This window comes from Desarmillaria tabescens (assembly GCF_030435595.1).
Source record: "Desarmillaria tabescens strain CCBAS 213 chromosome Unknown EV420scaffold_25, whole genome shotgun sequence".
NCBI classification, from domain to species: Eukaryota; Fungi; Basidiomycota; class Agaricomycetes; order Agaricales; family Physalacriaceae; genus Desarmillaria; species Desarmillaria tabescens.
In genome coordinates, this window is record NW_026848324.1 from 153,283 (window position 1) to 168,993 (window position 15,711).

General features: G+C 49.2%; 7 protein-coding genes across 7 annotated transcripts; 5 read left to right on the forward strand and 2 right to left on the reverse strand.

The window, feature by feature from the left end:
* Window positions 1-271: 271 nt before the first annotated feature.
* EV420DRAFT_1644635 (uncharacterized protein) lies at window positions 272-1,965 on the forward strand (the record flags this gene model as incomplete). Its single annotated transcript, XM_060477676.1, has 14 exons — window positions 272-332; window positions 386-418; window positions 468-487; window positions 536-550; window positions 607-645; window positions 697-725; window positions 783-796; window positions 854-882; window positions 955-996; window positions 1,061-1,124; window positions 1,172-1,303; window positions 1,351-1,576; window positions 1,626-1,674; window positions 1,735-1,965. 14 exons carry the CDS (start codon window positions 272-274, stop codon window positions 1,963-1,965), a joined length of 984 nt encoding a protein of 327 aa, XP_060328907.1.
* A 289-nt stretch (window positions 1,966-2,254) lies between these two features.
* Window positions 2,255-6,734, forward strand: EV420DRAFT_1553475 (mitochondrial half-size ABC transporter). The gene is made up of 19 exons (XM_060473555.1): window positions 2,255-2,461; window positions 2,509-2,816; window positions 2,873-3,216; window positions 3,275-3,394; window positions 3,452-3,634; window positions 3,691-3,727; window positions 3,782-3,903; window positions 3,957-4,074; window positions 4,123-4,190; window positions 4,236-4,368; window positions 4,420-4,460; window positions 4,512-4,613; window positions 4,672-5,024; window positions 5,074-5,163; window positions 5,217-5,305; window positions 5,355-5,475; window positions 5,529-5,622; window positions 5,676-5,695; window positions 5,753-6,734. The coding sequence occupies exons 1-19, from the start codon at window positions 2,292-2,294 to the stop codon at window positions 6,600-6,602; spliced, it is 3,363 nt and encodes a 1,120-aa protein (XP_060328908.1). The 5' UTR covers window positions 2,255-2,291; the 3' UTR covers window positions 6,603-6,734.
* Window positions 6,735-6,981: 247 nt separating this feature from the next.
* On the forward strand, window positions 6,982-8,228 carry EV420DRAFT_1630058 (uncharacterized protein). The gene is made up of 6 exons (XM_060476107.1): window positions 6,982-7,131; window positions 7,215-7,254; window positions 7,325-7,354; window positions 7,447-7,627; window positions 7,687-7,839; window positions 7,891-8,228. The coding sequence occupies exons 1-6, from the start codon at window positions 7,109-7,111 to the stop codon at window positions 7,914-7,916; spliced, it is 453 nt and encodes a 150-aa protein (XP_060328909.1). The 5' UTR covers window positions 6,982-7,108; the 3' UTR covers window positions 7,917-8,228.
* Window positions 8,229-8,474: 246 nt separating this feature from the next.
* On the forward strand, window positions 8,475-9,818 carry EV420DRAFT_1272450 (uncharacterized protein; the record flags this gene model as incomplete). The annotated part of the gene is made up of 2 exons (XM_060467696.1): window positions 8,475-9,196; window positions 9,335-9,818. 2 exons carry the CDS (start codon window positions 8,475-8,477, stop codon window positions 9,816-9,818), a joined length of 1,206 nt encoding a protein of 401 aa, XP_060328910.1.
* A 1,013-nt stretch (window positions 9,819-10,831) lies between these two features.
* On the forward strand, window positions 10,832-12,974 carry EV420DRAFT_1621291 (kinase-like domain-containing protein; the record flags this gene model as incomplete). The annotated part of the gene is made up of 8 exons (XM_060475682.1): window positions 10,832-11,197; window positions 11,250-11,442; window positions 11,493-11,637; window positions 11,687-11,775; window positions 11,826-11,901; window positions 11,957-12,122; window positions 12,170-12,484; window positions 12,531-12,974. The coding sequence occupies 8 exons, from the start codon at window positions 10,832-10,834 to the stop codon at window positions 12,972-12,974; spliced, it is 1,794 nt and encodes a 597-aa protein (XP_060328911.1).
* Window positions 12,975-13,423: 449 nt separating this feature from the next.
* On the reverse strand, window positions 13,424-14,820 carry EV420DRAFT_567284 (small subunit of acetolactate synthase-domain-containing protein). The gene is made up of 4 exons (XM_060482613.1): window positions 14,484-14,820; window positions 14,228-14,423; window positions 13,730-14,177; window positions 13,424-13,671 (listed from the first exon to the last, which is right to left on the reverse strand). Exons 1-4 carry the CDS (start codon window positions 14,786-14,788, stop codon window positions 13,568-13,570), a joined length of 1,053 nt encoding a protein of 350 aa, XP_060328912.1. The 5' UTR covers window positions 14,789-14,820; the 3' UTR covers window positions 13,424-13,567.
* Window positions 14,821-15,302: 482 nt separating this feature from the next.
* On the reverse strand, window positions 15,303-15,708 carry EV420DRAFT_1644641 (ribosomal protein S30-domain-containing protein; the record flags this gene model as incomplete). The annotated part of the gene is made up of 3 exons (XM_060477677.1): window positions 15,303-15,348; window positions 15,399-15,516; window positions 15,576-15,708. The coding sequence occupies 3 exons, from the start codon at window positions 15,706-15,708 to the stop codon at window positions 15,303-15,305; spliced, it is 297 nt and encodes a 98-aa protein (XP_060328913.1).
* Between the last annotated feature and the right edge of the window lie 3 nt (window positions 15,709-15,711).

A 15,711-nucleotide genomic window follows, 5' to 3' on the forward strand; every position in this document is an offset into this window, starting at 1 on the left:
AAGGCCATCTGCCCCTTGTGGTACTTGCCCTATCTCATATACCGCGCAGTGCGCCATATATAACCGTTGCGACTAGAAAGGCGCTGCCGGAAGACCGGTTTTGTCACCAGGAGTGCGACTACAAGATTGATGCTCGCCGCCATTCGGAATCACGCAGATATAGAAGCACTTAGTTCGGCTGCTTTTGTGATTGCTCGCATTTCTGATTCCCCGCCAAGTTCTTTCTGTGCTTCTTACCTCCCTCTGCCATTCTTCTCCTAGCTGGTGTGCAATGGACACCGCCCAGGCCCAACGTCTACTCAGGTCAATCGAGAACACCAGATATGCCGTCTGTAAGTCCGAGCCATGCTTATTTCCGTTGTCGGCATTTATCTACCACTGGCAGTTGCTGCTGCGACCATAATGCTTTACGACCACGGTAAATAATGATTTCTGGGTACTCATCCGTCTAACTCCAAGTTTCGCAGCCCTTTCCTTCCATAGAGAGGTGAGAACTTCGTTATCTTTGTCTCCTGTAATCACTGAGCATAAGCAGGTCGAACTTATCTGGGTCTGTTTACTAAAGAGCGTAACCGGCGAATGCTCATACCAGTGTTTCATCCGCAGAAGAGGAGAACATCCTTCATTAACAACGTTTTTCTATGGGTACGTACAATAAAGCCAATGCTTCCCCTTTAGTCCAATGGTTGTCGGTAGCATCGATACTTCGGTCTCTTTTGTATACTGTGAGTCTTGACTCTGCTCCAATACGCGAAGTTATGACTAATTTGGTCATGTCCAAGGTTTGAGTTAAGTGGTAAGTTCGGACTTTAACGGAAGTATTTACTACAAGGTTCTGACCCCTCTGCGTTAGTTGTCGTAAATTATCGTGTTACAGAAACAGTGCGTCACATTCACATCAATAGATCTTCAAATGATGCTGATGAAACTTCTTGTTTTTTTAGTTGTATGTAGTTTCGTCGGGCGGTGGATATCTTTGCTGATTCTGGATTAGTTGTATGTCAGATGCTCAACGCACGCCAAAACGCTCCAAACTAAGTATACGCTGTTTCATGTATAGGCTCCTTCTGGCTTCGTTGGGAGATTCTGTCAATCAGTATCTCAATCCTCACATCTGAACGTCAGTAACCTTGCGGATAGAAGTCCTCCTGTGTGCTCTAACACCTTGCAGTGGTTCTCATGTCATGGATATATGTGATTTACGATCGAAATACACTAGTAGTGGCCATGCTTCTATGCCTTTATGCTGCAGAGGTGGTTACGACGTTCGCGATACTCGGGGTATCTTTGGATCATGCACACAGTGAGCCCTAATGCTTCGTATCTTCACTTTGCTCACTTCAGACACAGCTTCCAATCACATTATACCACCTGAGATATATCCATCCGCTTTTTGCAACCTGACTGAAATCCCTCCACTCTATAATTTCTACTGGGTTCCGAATCTGGCGTACAACGGGGTGATATTTATCCTATTTATTTTGAAAAGCTATCGGGTCCTTGGTCACCCTGCCCAACCGAAACAAAAGCAAATCTTGTACGATGTATATAAAAACTCTGCGATGAACTATGTAACGTGAGTTGACTTTGAAACGCTCTTCTCTCTGCTACTAACATGTAGGCAGGATGTTTTCCGCATACCTTCTGTGCTGCATCTTGTGGATCTCGGCAGATGTACGTACGAAGAAGCCCTTATCTCAGTTCAAACACTTACAAAGCGCAACAATCACGTAGTTTGCTCTCGCACGAATCCCGGTGATGTTTGCACTTTGTTTTTCGATCATGAACGCGACGAGGCTGTTGCTGAACGTTCGACATGTATACTTCACCCATACACGCAGCCGTATCAGCGTCAGGAGGGATAGCGATGACTCTGTATTGACTGGGTTTGATGGTATGGAAGAGCGATGGATGTACGAGTTACGGGAGCTGAGGTGGAGCGGTCCGTCAGGGCCACATGTGTAATATACGCCGTATCGCCACTTCTAGTGTTCTTTTTGGGTCGATAAAACGCGTCTCTGCGCTGATCGTTGCCTCGAGGCTTTGGTGAGGCAACTATGAAGGGGGGCTCATGAACCGGGATGAACAGATGAGTAGATAACGCCCAGTATTGTACAGTTGGTGCTACTCTTTAGTGCCAATAAGCGAAGATAGCATCAATATTGAAAAGAGTTTTAGCGGCCTTGGCCACGTAACGTGACCACATGGTATAATTTCCAAATTCTCCAAAGTCATTCTTTTCCTTCAAACGTCCACTGCATCCGGCAGCGACGACAAGTACTGCGACGACGATGGCGGTGGTCGACGCATCCTTCCAGCACTCACCGCAGACTATTCTCATTTTCCTTCTCAGAGTCCTCTCGCCGGCTCTCGTTCTTCTTTCTTCTTTATCTTTGTTCTTTGTTCGTCCTTATGCCCCTTCTTCGTCATCCTCGTCACCCATTACATCGGTGGTCGTCAGGTTAGTATCTCTGGCTTATCGTACTTACTGTTCTGACAACTCAGCAGGTCGGAGCTACCCCGCCGTAGCACGATCTTGCTCTTTCTTACTCTTACTTCTCTAACATATCTCGCTGATGGCCTTGCCTTCGCGGTCTTTGCGGTCGTGACCAAGCATTGGACACGCGACACTGGTGTTGAATTTAACGCGGTGCTTGGTCTTGTCGCATTCTCGGGCTTAGCAGCACTGGGAGCCTGGAAAGATGTGCAAGGCGTCGATGTTTGGTTCCGCAAACGAGTCAAAGCCTCAGTTGCTGCTGCTTTAATATTGGATATTTTATTGGCGATATTTCTTGCACTAAACCTCACAAAGAAAGGTATGATCTTGTATATGTCTGCGTGAAAAGCTTATGTATCTGTCTTTGTGAAACAGATTCGCCTTCCTCTCTTCCCCTCCGTGTTATTCTCCAGATTCTTTTCCCTATCCTTCGAATATTATTTCTTCTTCCCTTGCTAGGGTCCCTGTTATCTCCACGTATCGTTTTCACCCCGGTCGAGGCGGAGAATGGATTTGATGAAACTGCGGCCACGGAATCCTCCTTCCTCCTTCCTCCGGGAGCCAACGCGAATCCATCTACTGGACTTCTTGCTGTGCCAGGTCTCGCTCCCGGTGAATCTGGGGAATCTGCCAAGTATGGGACGTTTCGACCCAGTCGTTCCATCTTCCAGAGGTCTAATCCCACTACCCGCGCACCAACTCCATCGCCGTCGCATAAGGTCGTTATTTCTACATTCCAGTTATCGCCATTTATACTCATCGATCTTTCATATCAAGGACGCGGACAAGAAACCGGAGGTCTCGCTTGATCCCTCATGGTCTGAGATAGGAAGGCGTCTTAAGCGTCTCACGCCACATCTATGGCCATCGAAGTCTCGCATGTTGCAAGCATTGGCTGTGAGTATTTCGTTCCTACATTCCTCGCGTTTTACGAACAGAGAGTCCAATTGCCAGCTTATTTGTGTTGCCATACTTGTCATTGGTAGAGTCGTCAATGTTGCCATGCCTTTTGCCCTTGGAGAGCTTGTCAGCATTCTGGAAGACCGATCGTCTGATCGTTCCCCGTGGCCAGTCCTATTCCTCTATGTCGCCTTGAGGTTCCTGCAGGGGAGTGGTGGTTTAGCGGCCATTCGTGACGTGAGTTTCTGAAGTTCACATTGCTACATCTCAGGTTGTTGAGTGTCCGGTTGCAGTCTTTTTGGGCACCTGTGATGCAGTACTCCGACCGTGGTAAGTGCCTTCTGAGACTGCATGCAAGGACTCTATAATCAAATGTAAATCCAGAAATGTCGCAGCTATCCTTTGATCATCTGTTAAATCTCTCATTTGCTTGGCATACGCGACGGAAGACTGGAGAAATCCTTCGCGTTCTCGATCGTGGCGCTGCTATCAATCATACGCTGGAGGTGAGCATAGCTCTACCTGTCATCATATTGCCATGACTCACAAGAACTCACAGCTTATTTTATTTAATATTGTGCCCACCTTTGTCGATATCCTCATTGCCTTGGTCGTATTTGTTGTCAAGTTCGATTGGACTTTGGCAGTCACCATCTTCATCGTTATCTTTGCGTATGGTATGTCTAAGCACTGACTTTATCTTTTTTCGCTGCATCTATTTTTAGTGTCGGCTAGCGTCGTTTTGACGCAATGGCGAACGAAGATACGGAGAAAGATGAATGAACGAGACATCGTATGTCTTCTTTCCATTTCGTTCACGTCTATCTCATGCCCTCAGATAACGCGCGGTATACATACTGACTGCCTCTTGAACTATGAGACAGTTAAGTATTTCTGTGGTGAAGAACACGAAGCAGCTCGCTATAGGGACGCCCTCCGAGAGTACCAAACATTGGAGTACACGGTCATGAGTGCGTATGATGACCAAATTCTTGAGTTTGATCCGTCTCACCTGTGCCCAGTATCCCTGAATATTCTTAATCTCGTCCAAAACTTTATCATCGTGCGTGTTGGTTGATATATCCTTATCCAGGGCTTACGACCGGATCTGCAGACTGTTGGGCTCCTTGTCGGATCGCTCATCGTTGCGCGCAGTGTAACACACGGCCAGGCACACGCAAGCGACTTCGTCATCTTCATCACTTATTTAGGCCAGGTGAGCAAACTGTATTTCAACACCTGAATTTGTATTTTACGTGCTTTTTTTTTTACAGCTTTATGCTCCTTTGAACCAACTCGGATATATTTATCGGTCTGTGAACCAATCCTTGGTCGACACGGAGAAGCTTTTGAAGCTTCTCAACGAACCAACGGAAATCAATGACAAGCCCAATGCACCTGACCTTGTGGTCCAGGACGGCGAGATAGAATTTGATAACGTTAGCTTTTCGTACAACGATCGCACGACGGCTCTCAGCGGTGTTTCGTTTAAAGTACCTAAAGGCTCTTCTGTTGCGCTGGTTGGAGAGTCAGGTTCTGGAAAGTCCACCATTCTCCGTCTCCTGTACAGGTTCTACGATTTGAAGGAAGGACAAGGAAGAATTCTCATCGACGGCAAAGATATCAGGTTCTTATCTTTTTTCTGTTCGTAGAAGGCCTTCCTAATTTTTTGATAGGGATGTTACGCAGAAGAGCTTGAGACAAGCCATCGGAGTTGTTCCGCAGGACTCTGTTCTGTTTAACACAACTATTGGTTACAACATTGGGTATGCATTTCCCCGCTTTGTTTATGAGACCGTTCTTCAATTGCCATCCCTAGATACGGCAAATTCGGAGCAACCCCTGAAGAAATTGAAGCCGCTGCGAAATCGGCACAGATGCATGACCGAATTATGAGCTTCCCCGAAGGTGCACAGACATCTTGGACGTCCTGAACATCTACTAATAACAGATGCAGGATATGATACAGTTGTAGGAGAGCGCGGTGTGAGGCTGAGCGGCGGAGAAAAGCAACGCGTTGCGATCGCCAGGACTTTGTTGAAAAACCCGCCAATCCTACTCCTGGATGAGGCCACAAGGTATAACAAGATCGCTGTGTAATATCTTGAAGTTGACCAATTGTGTTGCACAGCGCTCTGGACACCTCGACGGAGAAAGACATTCAGAAGGCTCTATCGAATCTGATCACCGGTCGCTCTTCATTGTCGATCGCTCATCGTCTATCAGTGAGTGGTATTTGTAACCGTACTATGTCTTGTTAACAAAGGCTTCGCGTTAGACAATTTCTTCTGCGGATGTGTCAGTACTCTTGTTATATTTCAATCGCCAAAACCTTGACTGACATCTTTCGCGTAGCATTCTGGTCCTCAAAGATGGTCAAATAATCGAACAAGGCAGTCACAAAGAGCTGCTTGCCCGGGATGGAATATTTGCATCCATGTGGGCAGATCAGGTGTCGTCTACCGAGGATCCTGCGGTTTCCCTAACGGATATGAAGCAAGATATCGCACCCTATTCTTATTCTATGGATGCTTCGGAACATGGTGACGGCGATGGTTCATTCGAACCGGCTGAGCCTATTGGTATTGCTCCCATTGTGAATGAACCAGCTGCTTCTATTATAGAGCCTCATGCCGAAGACCCGGTGCAGGAGGAAGACAGTAAGGCCCCCATCCCTCCGCCCCAGGAACCTCCTGAGCCTGCTGCCGTATCTGTCCCCTCATCTGACGTCGCAGACGTACCTGCTGCTACTACTGATTCACCGTCCCCCGTGACCTTCCCCACCTCTGAGCCTGAGCCCGTTGCGTTCCCGGCGGCGGAGGAGACTGTGGCGGACCCACAAATCCCATCTCCAAAGCCTGCCTCCCAAACGCCGGGAGTTACGTTTGAAACCAGTGGTACTCCGTCGCGCAGCGGGACACCCGACCCCGAATCTGAGCCAAAGAGGAAGAGGATTTCTTCTCAGAACTTCCAGAGACTCGCGAGGCGGATCTCCATTACGGCAAGAAGACAAGGATCTGTATCGTCCATGATTCCTGGGCTGAAGAAGGATAACTCCCCGCGTGTATCTGTTGATGAAGGGGCCGGCAGCAGTCGAGGAGAGGGGAGCTCCCGAAATGAGAGCCCGACGCCAAGTGTTTCCGGCGATGACAAGAACAAGAAGAAGAAGGAGCGGAAGGAGCGGAAGAGGAAGAGTCTGATGTGAACGCGATCTTTTGTTTCTTTTTTTTTTCATTTGCGCATTGTTCAATTTGAACCCCAGATTTTTCACTGACGATTTTCACGACGGTTATGAACGTCCCATACCATAATAATGAAGTTTGTTTCCTACTTTGGTCCGGCTGTTACATTGATTACATTTGGTCAGAGTGCCGCATAGTTGCATAGTTTCGCATATACGTTCTGTTTAGTACTATATCATGCTTACAATCTCAGAATCTGGTTTATACTTAGTGACGGACCTTAGGAGGGTCATGAGACAGGGAGCGTATACAAGAGCACGGACCAATCGCAGCCTCGCAGTCCTAGTTAGGAAGGAGTATATGGGCGGAGTTGGAATAAGCCGAATCCCTCTTATAAGGGTACGATATCACGTTTTTTTTCCTCCTCTCCTTCTTTCTGCCCCCAGTACCGGTCTGTCTCGGTTTCGTTCTGTTCCCTACAGTCTCGGTTTTCAGTGTCCGGATACGTCTATTGTATTAAAGGACAATCATGTCTACAAAAGTATACGTTGGGTCAGTCTGTGCTCTTGCTCCCTGTTCACGTCGCCTTTTCTCTGCGAGAGGGCGGCACTGATACCGCTTCATGTCTTATGTAGCAATTTGAGTTGGAATACGACCGATGATTCCCTCCGTCAAGTCAGTGTGATCTAGCTCGAGCACGTCCCTATGTGTGCCCCGATAGTGTCTCTTATATTTCCAATTTTAGGCCTTTTCTCAATTTGGCACGATCCTTGATGTGCGCCTCTTTTCCCGTCCACCAGGACCTGCAGCAGTCATGTTGGCAGCGTTGGCTGGGAGGTCTGTGTGCTGACCGATCTTTGATCTTAGTCGATCGTCATGCGTGACCGCGAGAGCGGCCGTTCTCGAGGATTTGGGTTTGTGACCTATGGGGACCCCCAGGAAGCTCAGGGAGCTATTGACGGTCTCCATGAGCAAGAGCTCGATGGCAGGCGCATCAAAGTTAATCTAGCTAACGCTCGAGGCGGCGGAGGCGGCGGTGGATACTCAGGTTTGTTCTGTTTTGTATCTTGGTCGTTTTCTCCATCTGACCGCACCTTTTTCCTGCAGGCGGCGGTGGAAGCTATGGTGGTGGAGGCTACAGTGGTGGAGGAGGCTACGGAGGAGGCGGCTATGGCGGTGGCCAAGGTGGTTATGGCAGTGGCCAAAGTGGCTACGGCGGTGGCCAGAGTGGCGGAGGATATGGAAGCGGAGGTTACCAAGGTTTGTGCCACCCAGGATGTGTCATCCATAGTGCTGATTTTGTTGCTCTAGGTGGAGGCTACAGCGGTGGCTACTGAATCATGTTGCCACCTACTGCCACCTCAAGCTGATATGTTTTCTTCAATTTTCTTTATCTCATTTTCCTGTCCACCGCGGTCGCGCTGTATCTACTAATGTAGTCCCCTGCCATCGTTGTCTGTTCTTATCCCTCACATGCTCCTTACCATTACCACTCCTTGCACGTCGTTTTTGTTCGTTGGTGACTCGGTTTCGGCTTGTGTACTATTACTTGTACTTACTTGGTTCCCCTCGCATGGGATGTATGGCTGTATTATTTGCAACAAATGAAGCTGCTTGAATGGTACTTGACTTGGTTGATGTTTGTTCATTGTTCTGATTTGTTTATCCATTCCCTCTGGTGGCAGTTTCTGGGTCGATATATAGGATGGCGCCCTTTTGTTTTTTTATCTCATCTCCCTTGTACCCGATCCAGTGTGGCTGTACACTCTTATTTGCCTCTGCTTGCCGCTCTGAAATTTAATCCCGCGGGCTACTTATCCTTGCTGTTCCTCTCCGTCTTCTTCACCTAACAACCCCGTCTCTCCTTTATCTCTCTCTTTGCTCGCCGTCGCATCATGGCAGGCTCCTCTGCATCATCGGCGAAGCCTCCCAGGCCACCTAATGCCTGGATCCTCTTTCGTTCAGACATGGTCCGCATCATGCCCAAGCCTGCGAATGGATCTTCCCAGCAGTCGGTCGTGTCCAAGGCCATCTCAAAGCTGTGGGCGGAGGCAGATCCAGCTATCAAGCACGAGTACGAGCGACGAGCCGAGATCAGGAAGCAGGAGCATCACGAAATGTATCCTAATTATCGTTTTCAGCCAGTGAAGAAGGAGGACAAGGAGCGCCGAAAAGAAGAGGACAGGCAGGCCAAGGAGCGTAATCGTCGCTCAGGCCGCAAGGCTCGTGGTTCTAATCGTTATGAACCGTACCCGACCGCCAGCACCTCCGCCGTCACGACCGGGCCTTTCCCTTATCCCATTCCCCACTTCTTTCCCCTCGGTACCCAAAGTTACCACCACGGTCCCCTGGGCCCGACACCACCCATGTCGGCAGCTCCATCCCCCTCCCCCGAAAATTCGCCACTAGAGGTCTCTGAAGACCATCGTGTTGCTCACCAACAGACGTACGAGACCGTCAATAATGTTTCTTCGGCTCCCTCGTCTTCGACGACGAGTGGCATCGTCCCGGCCATGCTGCTCCGAAGTTCGAACGACGCACCCCAGGAACTGTCTCTACCGTCATCACAGGCGCCTGCGCCACAGTTACCGCCTTCGCCGCCTCCAGCGCCATCGCAGTCTGCTGGATATTCATTCGCGTGGAGTTTGCACGAACAGCCGACTGTTTCTCAAGTAGGTTGTTTCCAGTCACCTTCGCCGTTCCTTCACTGATCTTCTCAACAGCCGCCCGTGTCGTTGTCTGTTTCCGTGCCTAGCGATGACCGATGGAACGATCCTACATTCGATGACTCCCTCCAGGCGTTGTTGACGTCAACTGATGACCCTTCTATATTCACCCTATCTCACTTTGGCGAATTTCCAGACCATGCGACGCTGGACGCCGTGGCACTGCCGATGTATGACCCCAACGCGTTCAACTTTGACTTGGGAAACATGTCATCGCAATCGACCGATCCTTTCCCCCAATCCGACGAGGGGATGTTATCATCCCTCGGCTCTTCGCATTCGACTCAATATAATCTGGAAGACTACATCAATTTCGACCAGTATGAGCCCAGCCCCCCTCAAAACCTCCCTCCTTCTCCCCCCACTGAACTTTCAGTTAAACAGCCATACCAGCCTCCGTCAGGTGCAGCTCTTTCGGCATCTCGACGCGTTGCGGGGAGCTGGAAGCAGCCTTTTGTGCGAGGATCATCCCCCGACATTACGCCTCTTCCCTATGGAGTCTCGGCCAATTAATCCCGCATTAAGATTTCACTTTATCTCATCCCTGCATTTTCCCTTCACCTAATCATTTGCTTTCTTGCACATACATCTTCTTGCTGTTTGTAGCGCATTTGCTTCTTCCCTGCGACCTCACTCACGTCTTCTCATTGTCTCTCATTCTCTCGGAAGTTGTCACGCTTTCTTTCCCTTGCTGTGGTTGTTCTCAAGGTTCCGTCGTTATTACATGCTATCAAATTTACGCCGCTTTCCCCTTATCAATTTATCGTCGCATCATCTGTACCCATCCAAACCCCTGCATTATTTTATTTATCCACTAACTTTGTAACTATGTACCTCGGCATGACGAATACAATACAAAGGGTCTCCGCAATCCTGCTTCTACAATACAAAGCCTGCGTGCTGCGAATCGGAACAGAAGGTACTTTTTGGGCGAACAATGTGCAAGTTGGACGCATAGGCAGCTGTAAGATGCCGTCAGACCTACATCTTGATCTCGCGTTGAGATCTGACAATGGGTCCTGGGACTTTGAACAATGGATAATTGCTACAGTTTGGTTGAATCGCGTACTATTGTTCGACTGATTAGGACCGTCGCACTGGCATCTTTGATGTGAATTACTTAGGAATACGTAAATACATATTCTTGTTAACTGAGTACCTGCAATTAAATATGAAGTGAACTAATGTCACCGTAATGTGAGCGGATTGTGGGTCCATGTTTGCATCGGTCTAGGCACGAAGCTCCCTGCCGAAATCAAGCAGCCAAACTCCGTACTCCCTCCAGTCCGAAGACAGCTTTCCATTTTTTCCCTTGTTCTACAATGCTGGAGCTTGGAGGCTTCAGCTGAGGGGTAGTGGGGCTGCAGCGCTGGCGCATGGGAACTTCTTTCCTTAAAGGGTAGTATACGTCAAGCATCACCAAGTAAGCCTAGCTGACCTTGGTTCCCGTTTTCACTGTCGCCGTCGTCGTCGCCGCTGCTGTCCTCGTCCTCCAGCACTGGCCACTGTGTTTGAGCATCGTCTGAATGCTCCAGCCCGCTACTAATACCTCTCCTGATGCCTCGTCACAGTCCTTGGCAGATTTGAGCCGTCGGGCGTCGGTCATCTCGACGTCAAGCTCCGACGCTGGTCAAGTTTCACCGGTGCTCACCACACCACGTCCAAGGCCAATTCGCACATTCTCAGCACCGAGGTCTGCTAGCCCGCTACCAGCGACACCCAGGGCATCCCGACCACCGTCATATCTTACACGCGACTTGGCCGTGTCTACTGAAACACCAGAACCAAGGAAGGGTTCTAGGTCAACGTCGAGAGCACCCTCAAAGTCGCGTGGTCCGACTATAGAGGACTTTACTGTTGGGGAAACACTGGGCGAGGGCTCTTATTCCACGGTAGAAATTTTTTGTTCCCGTGTAGCTCCTCTCAATTCCGTGCTGATTGCAGTTCAAGGTGCTTCTCGCCACTTATCTGCGCACCGGTCAGAAATACGCCATTAAGACCTTAGACAAAAGCTATTTAATCAGGAAGCAGAAGATGGCGACTGCTTTGACAGAGAAGAACGCTCTCCTACGGTTGGGTTCCGGACACCCTGGCCTTGTTCGGATGCATTTCGCCTTTCAAGACGAATGGAGTTTATGTGTGTACCTAGCTGACCAAAACGAAATGCCGTGCTCAGATGCGGACTAGACTTTGTTATTGATTTGGCTACGAATGGAGAGCTACAGACATTGATATCACGTATGGGGTCGCTGAGTACTCGATGCAGCCGTTATTATGCGGCCCAGATCATCGATGCTATTCATTTCATGCATGACAAGGGCGTCATACACCGGTGGGTGCTATTCGCCATGTTTAGCTCGAATTTCACTCATGACTTGTAGAGATCTGAAGCCAGAGAACATTCTCATCGACGAAGCTTTCCGGATCAAAATCACCGATTTCGGGACCGCCAAGATCCAGGACAGTGGATGTATAACTATTTTTTTCCCGTCACGTTTCCCACTCATGTCCAATTATCAGTGGAGGCAGAGAGATTCGTTGGAACTGCCCAATTCATTGCTCCGGAGCTGGTGTCGTCAAATGAAACGAGCAGAAGGCATGTACTGTCTTGCTCATGAAGAATGTCCGCTTATTCTACTGTCACCCATCAGTTCTGACATCTGGGCCTTTGGCTGCATAGTCTACCAAATGATAGCTGGTCGATTCGCATTTTCTGGACTGTCCGAATATCTGACGATGCAGAAAGTCAAGAAAATGGAATACTCGTTCCCTGAGGGGTTCGATGAGCAAGGGAAGGATCTTGTTCAGAAGCTGTTGGTAGGTTATTATACTTTGTTGCATTAGATCCACCTAATCGTACCAAGGTCCGCGACCCTCAGCAGAGATTAGGCGCTGGGACGGAAGGGACAGATAACGATATGAAGGCACTCTACTCCCATCCCTTCTTCGCTTCCATCAACTGGAAAACCTTATGGACAGATCCCGCACCTCCCCTAGAATCTGGTCTCATCAAGAAGGAACACCCGCTTTCTCAAGATGAAGGCAAGAACTGGGAAGATGTCGGTGTTGCTTGGGACGAAATTGCTAACGGTAGTAAAGAAGATGATACATCATGGGCCGCTGAGGGCGACGTCTCGCCTATTGTCCGTCATAGTGCCTTCGACGCTGAACCTCAGCAAGTAGCCATCGAGCGTAGTGGACAGATACTACCTGTCAGACTTTCAGATGTACAGCTCGGCCTTCTCAACTCCGACACGCCTGAGTCCAAGCTGCCCAGCCCTCCGGATACACCTACGACTGTTAAGACACCGCCAATCAATGTACCGTCACGACCCCAGGATAATCATCCATCCGGGCGCTTCGCCGGAAAGTTCGTCCGACGGCAGTCCAGTTGGTACACTTGTTGGAGCGTTCAGGTCTATGCGACCTCTGTCGTTGGGCCCTGACTCCTTGACAGAGCAGCGGGACGCACTGTTAGAAGTGGAACGAGGGCGAAAACAAGCTATGACTCCTGTTCAGGGCAATGGTCCGCTTGTAGACTTGTTCGTGCCATCCTTCGCTTTGTTATCTCCGTTCATTGATTCCTTGGTCCTTCAGCGGATCGCTCTTGAACCTTCCCCCAACCGAACCGGTGATATTTACTTCAACGGTTCAAGCGACATCAGCTAGACGGCGAGCCAGCAGGATTTTCAGGCCACTTGCAGTTCCTCCAACGAAATTAAAGATGCAACAGTTGGTCCTCACCAATCGACGGATTTTTGTCTTGAAGTATCGGCTCAAGGTCCCAGAAGCGATCACTGTCAAGGCGGAATATCTTCTGCGGGGCGATAAGTCAACAAAGGATAAGGAGAGGATAGTGACAACGGTGGAACCTAAAGGTGAACGAGAATTTGTTTTACTCACTGTGAGTTACCTTGTCTCCCCGTCTGGACCCCGTCTGACTTTCGTTGTCAACATAGGCCTCAAATAACATAACGTATGTGGCCGAAGACCGGAACTTGGCGGCGACATGGGTTCGCAAAATTACTGAAAGTCTCTCCCAACCTATCAATACACGGACGTGAAACTGCTTAAACTCATAATAACGATACCTTGGACCTATCTCACTGTATTTTTGGTTTCTTAATCATCCGGATAAATGCTTGTGCCGCGTCTTATTACATCCTAATAGCTTTATAAATTTCCGTACTTTTATTCTCTGGGGGGACTCTGGGTGTACCGACAGCCATTCCATACTTTGATACGTCGTAGATATTCCTTTTTTAACCTGGTGGTAAAAGACTTGCATCCACGGCATGGCTGGTTGACTCATCCATCTCATCCTCGGATGCGTTGTCAATAGGCGTACGGGGCATGGCCATCAAACCTTTGGAAGGAGAAAAAAAGTCAAGCCCTGTCGTTACATCAAGAAAGGGGATACGGACCAGTACGAGCTGCTTCGAGCACACCGAAAGGTTTGATCAGCTTCAAGAACGCCTCGACGCGGTTCGTCTTTGCTGTGAGCTCGACAATCACGCTGTTAGTGCTAACATCAACGATTTTTGCGCCGAACTGGGAGGCCAACGTGGAAATCGACTGAAGATGTTGGTGCTTCTGCCGGAGCGCTTGCGATGGGGTAAGAGGAATATTTGTGGCTGCCCCAGAAATTTGTTCCGGATGTCCTCCCCGTTCAAAATTATGGGCGAGGACGGCTTCCTGTTCTAATTTTGAGGGATGTTCAGTTCCATCCTCGCATTTCCTGGGATCATGCGATGGACCACCAACAAGCTGCTCGTCAAGGTATTCAGGTCCGAGAATGGAGACCTTGACGAGGACGAGTTCACGTTGGATGGTACTCGTGTTGGTGTAATCTAGGACTGCCCATACCGGTACCTAGGGATTAACGTGAAAGATGGGAACTTGAACGAAGTTTGAGCACATACGAGATCCTCGAGCTGCCTGCGAGCCTGCTCGACAACACCGTCCTGGCCCTTGAGAACGATACACATACGACTGAGGTCTGGTATCTCAGTGCTGCATACGACCAAAGAGTCGATGTTGAAGCCTCTTCCTGCCAGGATACCTGAGACGCGAGAGAGGACACCGGGTTCATTCTGCACTAGACAGTTAAGGATATGCCTGCCAACCAAGCCGTTAAAATTCAAAGGGTAAACTGGAATATGACTCGACGTGACTCACTTTTTGAATGGCTGCAAACTTGGAGGAGGGGTATTGTACAGAATGTTGGTAACAGCCTCTTCTGCGGTTCTTGAACGCGGTAGGTCCATGGCAGGAAGAGGAGGCGGCCTCATACGCTGGGTCCTCTTGTAATCGAGGGCCGACGTCGAATCGTCGATGGGCTTTGGGGGTTGGGGTGGTTTAATGGGTGCCTCATCGTCGGCCCTCGTTGTCATTGACGAGGAGAAAAACCGCGTAGAGAGCATACGCGACGTCGAACGCGTCGTTGAGCGAGCAGTGACTTGCAGGCACAGCAGACTTGCCATGGTGGTTTGATGGAAAGAGTATATTTTCCGTCCAAAAAAACAATTGAATACGGGGTATAACGTAATGGAAATAAAATTAACGGAATATCTTTGCTGCTCTCTCAGTTCAGAACCTTTTCAAGTGGCAATGGGTCATATTGGGGACATAGAGAAATAACATAATATGCAGAGCGCTCATCAATTAAAGAACAGTCCCCAGCCTCCACGTCAAGTTGCCCCGGAGGTCCCAAGCTCGACTACTCCTGCGTCCAGTCTAATCCGATAAGAAAGAGGCAGGCAAGCACTCTACTTCTCAGGGTTAGGATTCCTAGTGGAGGCGACAGTAAGTACATTGATAACAAGAAGAGGGAGTGAAGAGTATCAGATAGGAGCGAAAGACATTAGATGCATGTTTGTCAACAAGGTAGTTTCAGTGTGAACTATGCTTGATCAAGTTGGTTCATCCGAGGCGAGGAATAGTAAGGGTTGGCGAGACCAGACCAGACCAGGCGCAATACCGGACACAGAATAGTACTCACATTCGTCGTTTGCCTCCGGGTAGCGTCGTCACATTGACAAACCTACAAAAATTGAGCATCGTCCTCCATTTTCAAGCCGTCAAGCTGCTCACCGACGGTTGTATAGAACACGCTTCTTGGCGCGGCCCTTGGGCGTCTTTTTCTTCTCCTGCGCTTCAACCTTTGGTGTCTGTGATTTGACTTTGCCAGCACGGGCAAGAGAGCCGTGAACTAGGGGGTACCTGGGTCAATGGACAGAGACGACAGCATCAGCAATGACGGCGACGAACCTTTTCCCATATTGTCTTGAGGTGAAGCTAATGCAGACGACGAAGGTCCTGAGTCAGCTCGACTGTGCAGTTGGCCACATAAGGTTTCGGCAATTACCTGCCGAAGCGTGCCTGCCGTCTTCGGCAAACTCATAGG

Excerpts from the sequence above, each read along its gene's own strand:
- EV420DRAFT_1553475 (XM_060473555.1), top strand. The coding sequence starts at position 2,292 with ATGGCGGTGGTCGACGCATCCTTCCAGCACTCACCGCAGACTATTCTC. Across the intron at positions 4,075-4,122 it reads CATCGTTATCTTTGCGTATG|TGTCGGCTAGCGTCGTTTTG; the intron begins GTATGTCTAAGC and ends ATCTATTTTTAG. Across the intron at positions 5,306-5,354 it reads AATTATGAGCTTCCCCGAAG|GATATGATACAGTTGTAGGA; the intron begins GTGCACAGACAT and ends TAACAGATGCAG.
- EV420DRAFT_1630058 (XM_060476107.1), top strand. The coding sequence starts at position 7,109 with ATGTCTACAAAAGTATACGTTGG. Across the intron at positions 7,355-7,446 it reads AATTTGGCACGATCCTTGAT|TCGATCGTCATGCGTGACCG; the intron begins GTGCGCCTCTTT and ends CTTTGATCTTAG. Across the intron at positions 7,840-7,890 it reads TGGAAGCGGAGGTTACCAAG|GTGGAGGCTACAGCGGTGGC; the intron begins GTTTGTGCCACC and ends TTGTTGCTCTAG.
- EV420DRAFT_567284 (XM_060482613.1), bottom strand. The coding sequence starts at position 14,788 with ATGGCAAGTCTGCTGTGCCTGCAAGTCACTGCTCGCTCAACGACGCGT. Across the intron at positions 14,424-14,483 it reads AGTTTGCAGCCATTCAAAAA|GCATATCCTTAACTGTCTAG; the intron begins GTGAGTCACGTC and ends CTTGGTTGGCAG. Across the intron at positions 13,672-13,729 it reads GCTCGAAGCAGCTCGTACTG|GTTTGATGGCCATGCCCCGT; the intron begins GTCCGTATCCCC and ends CTCCTTCCAAAG.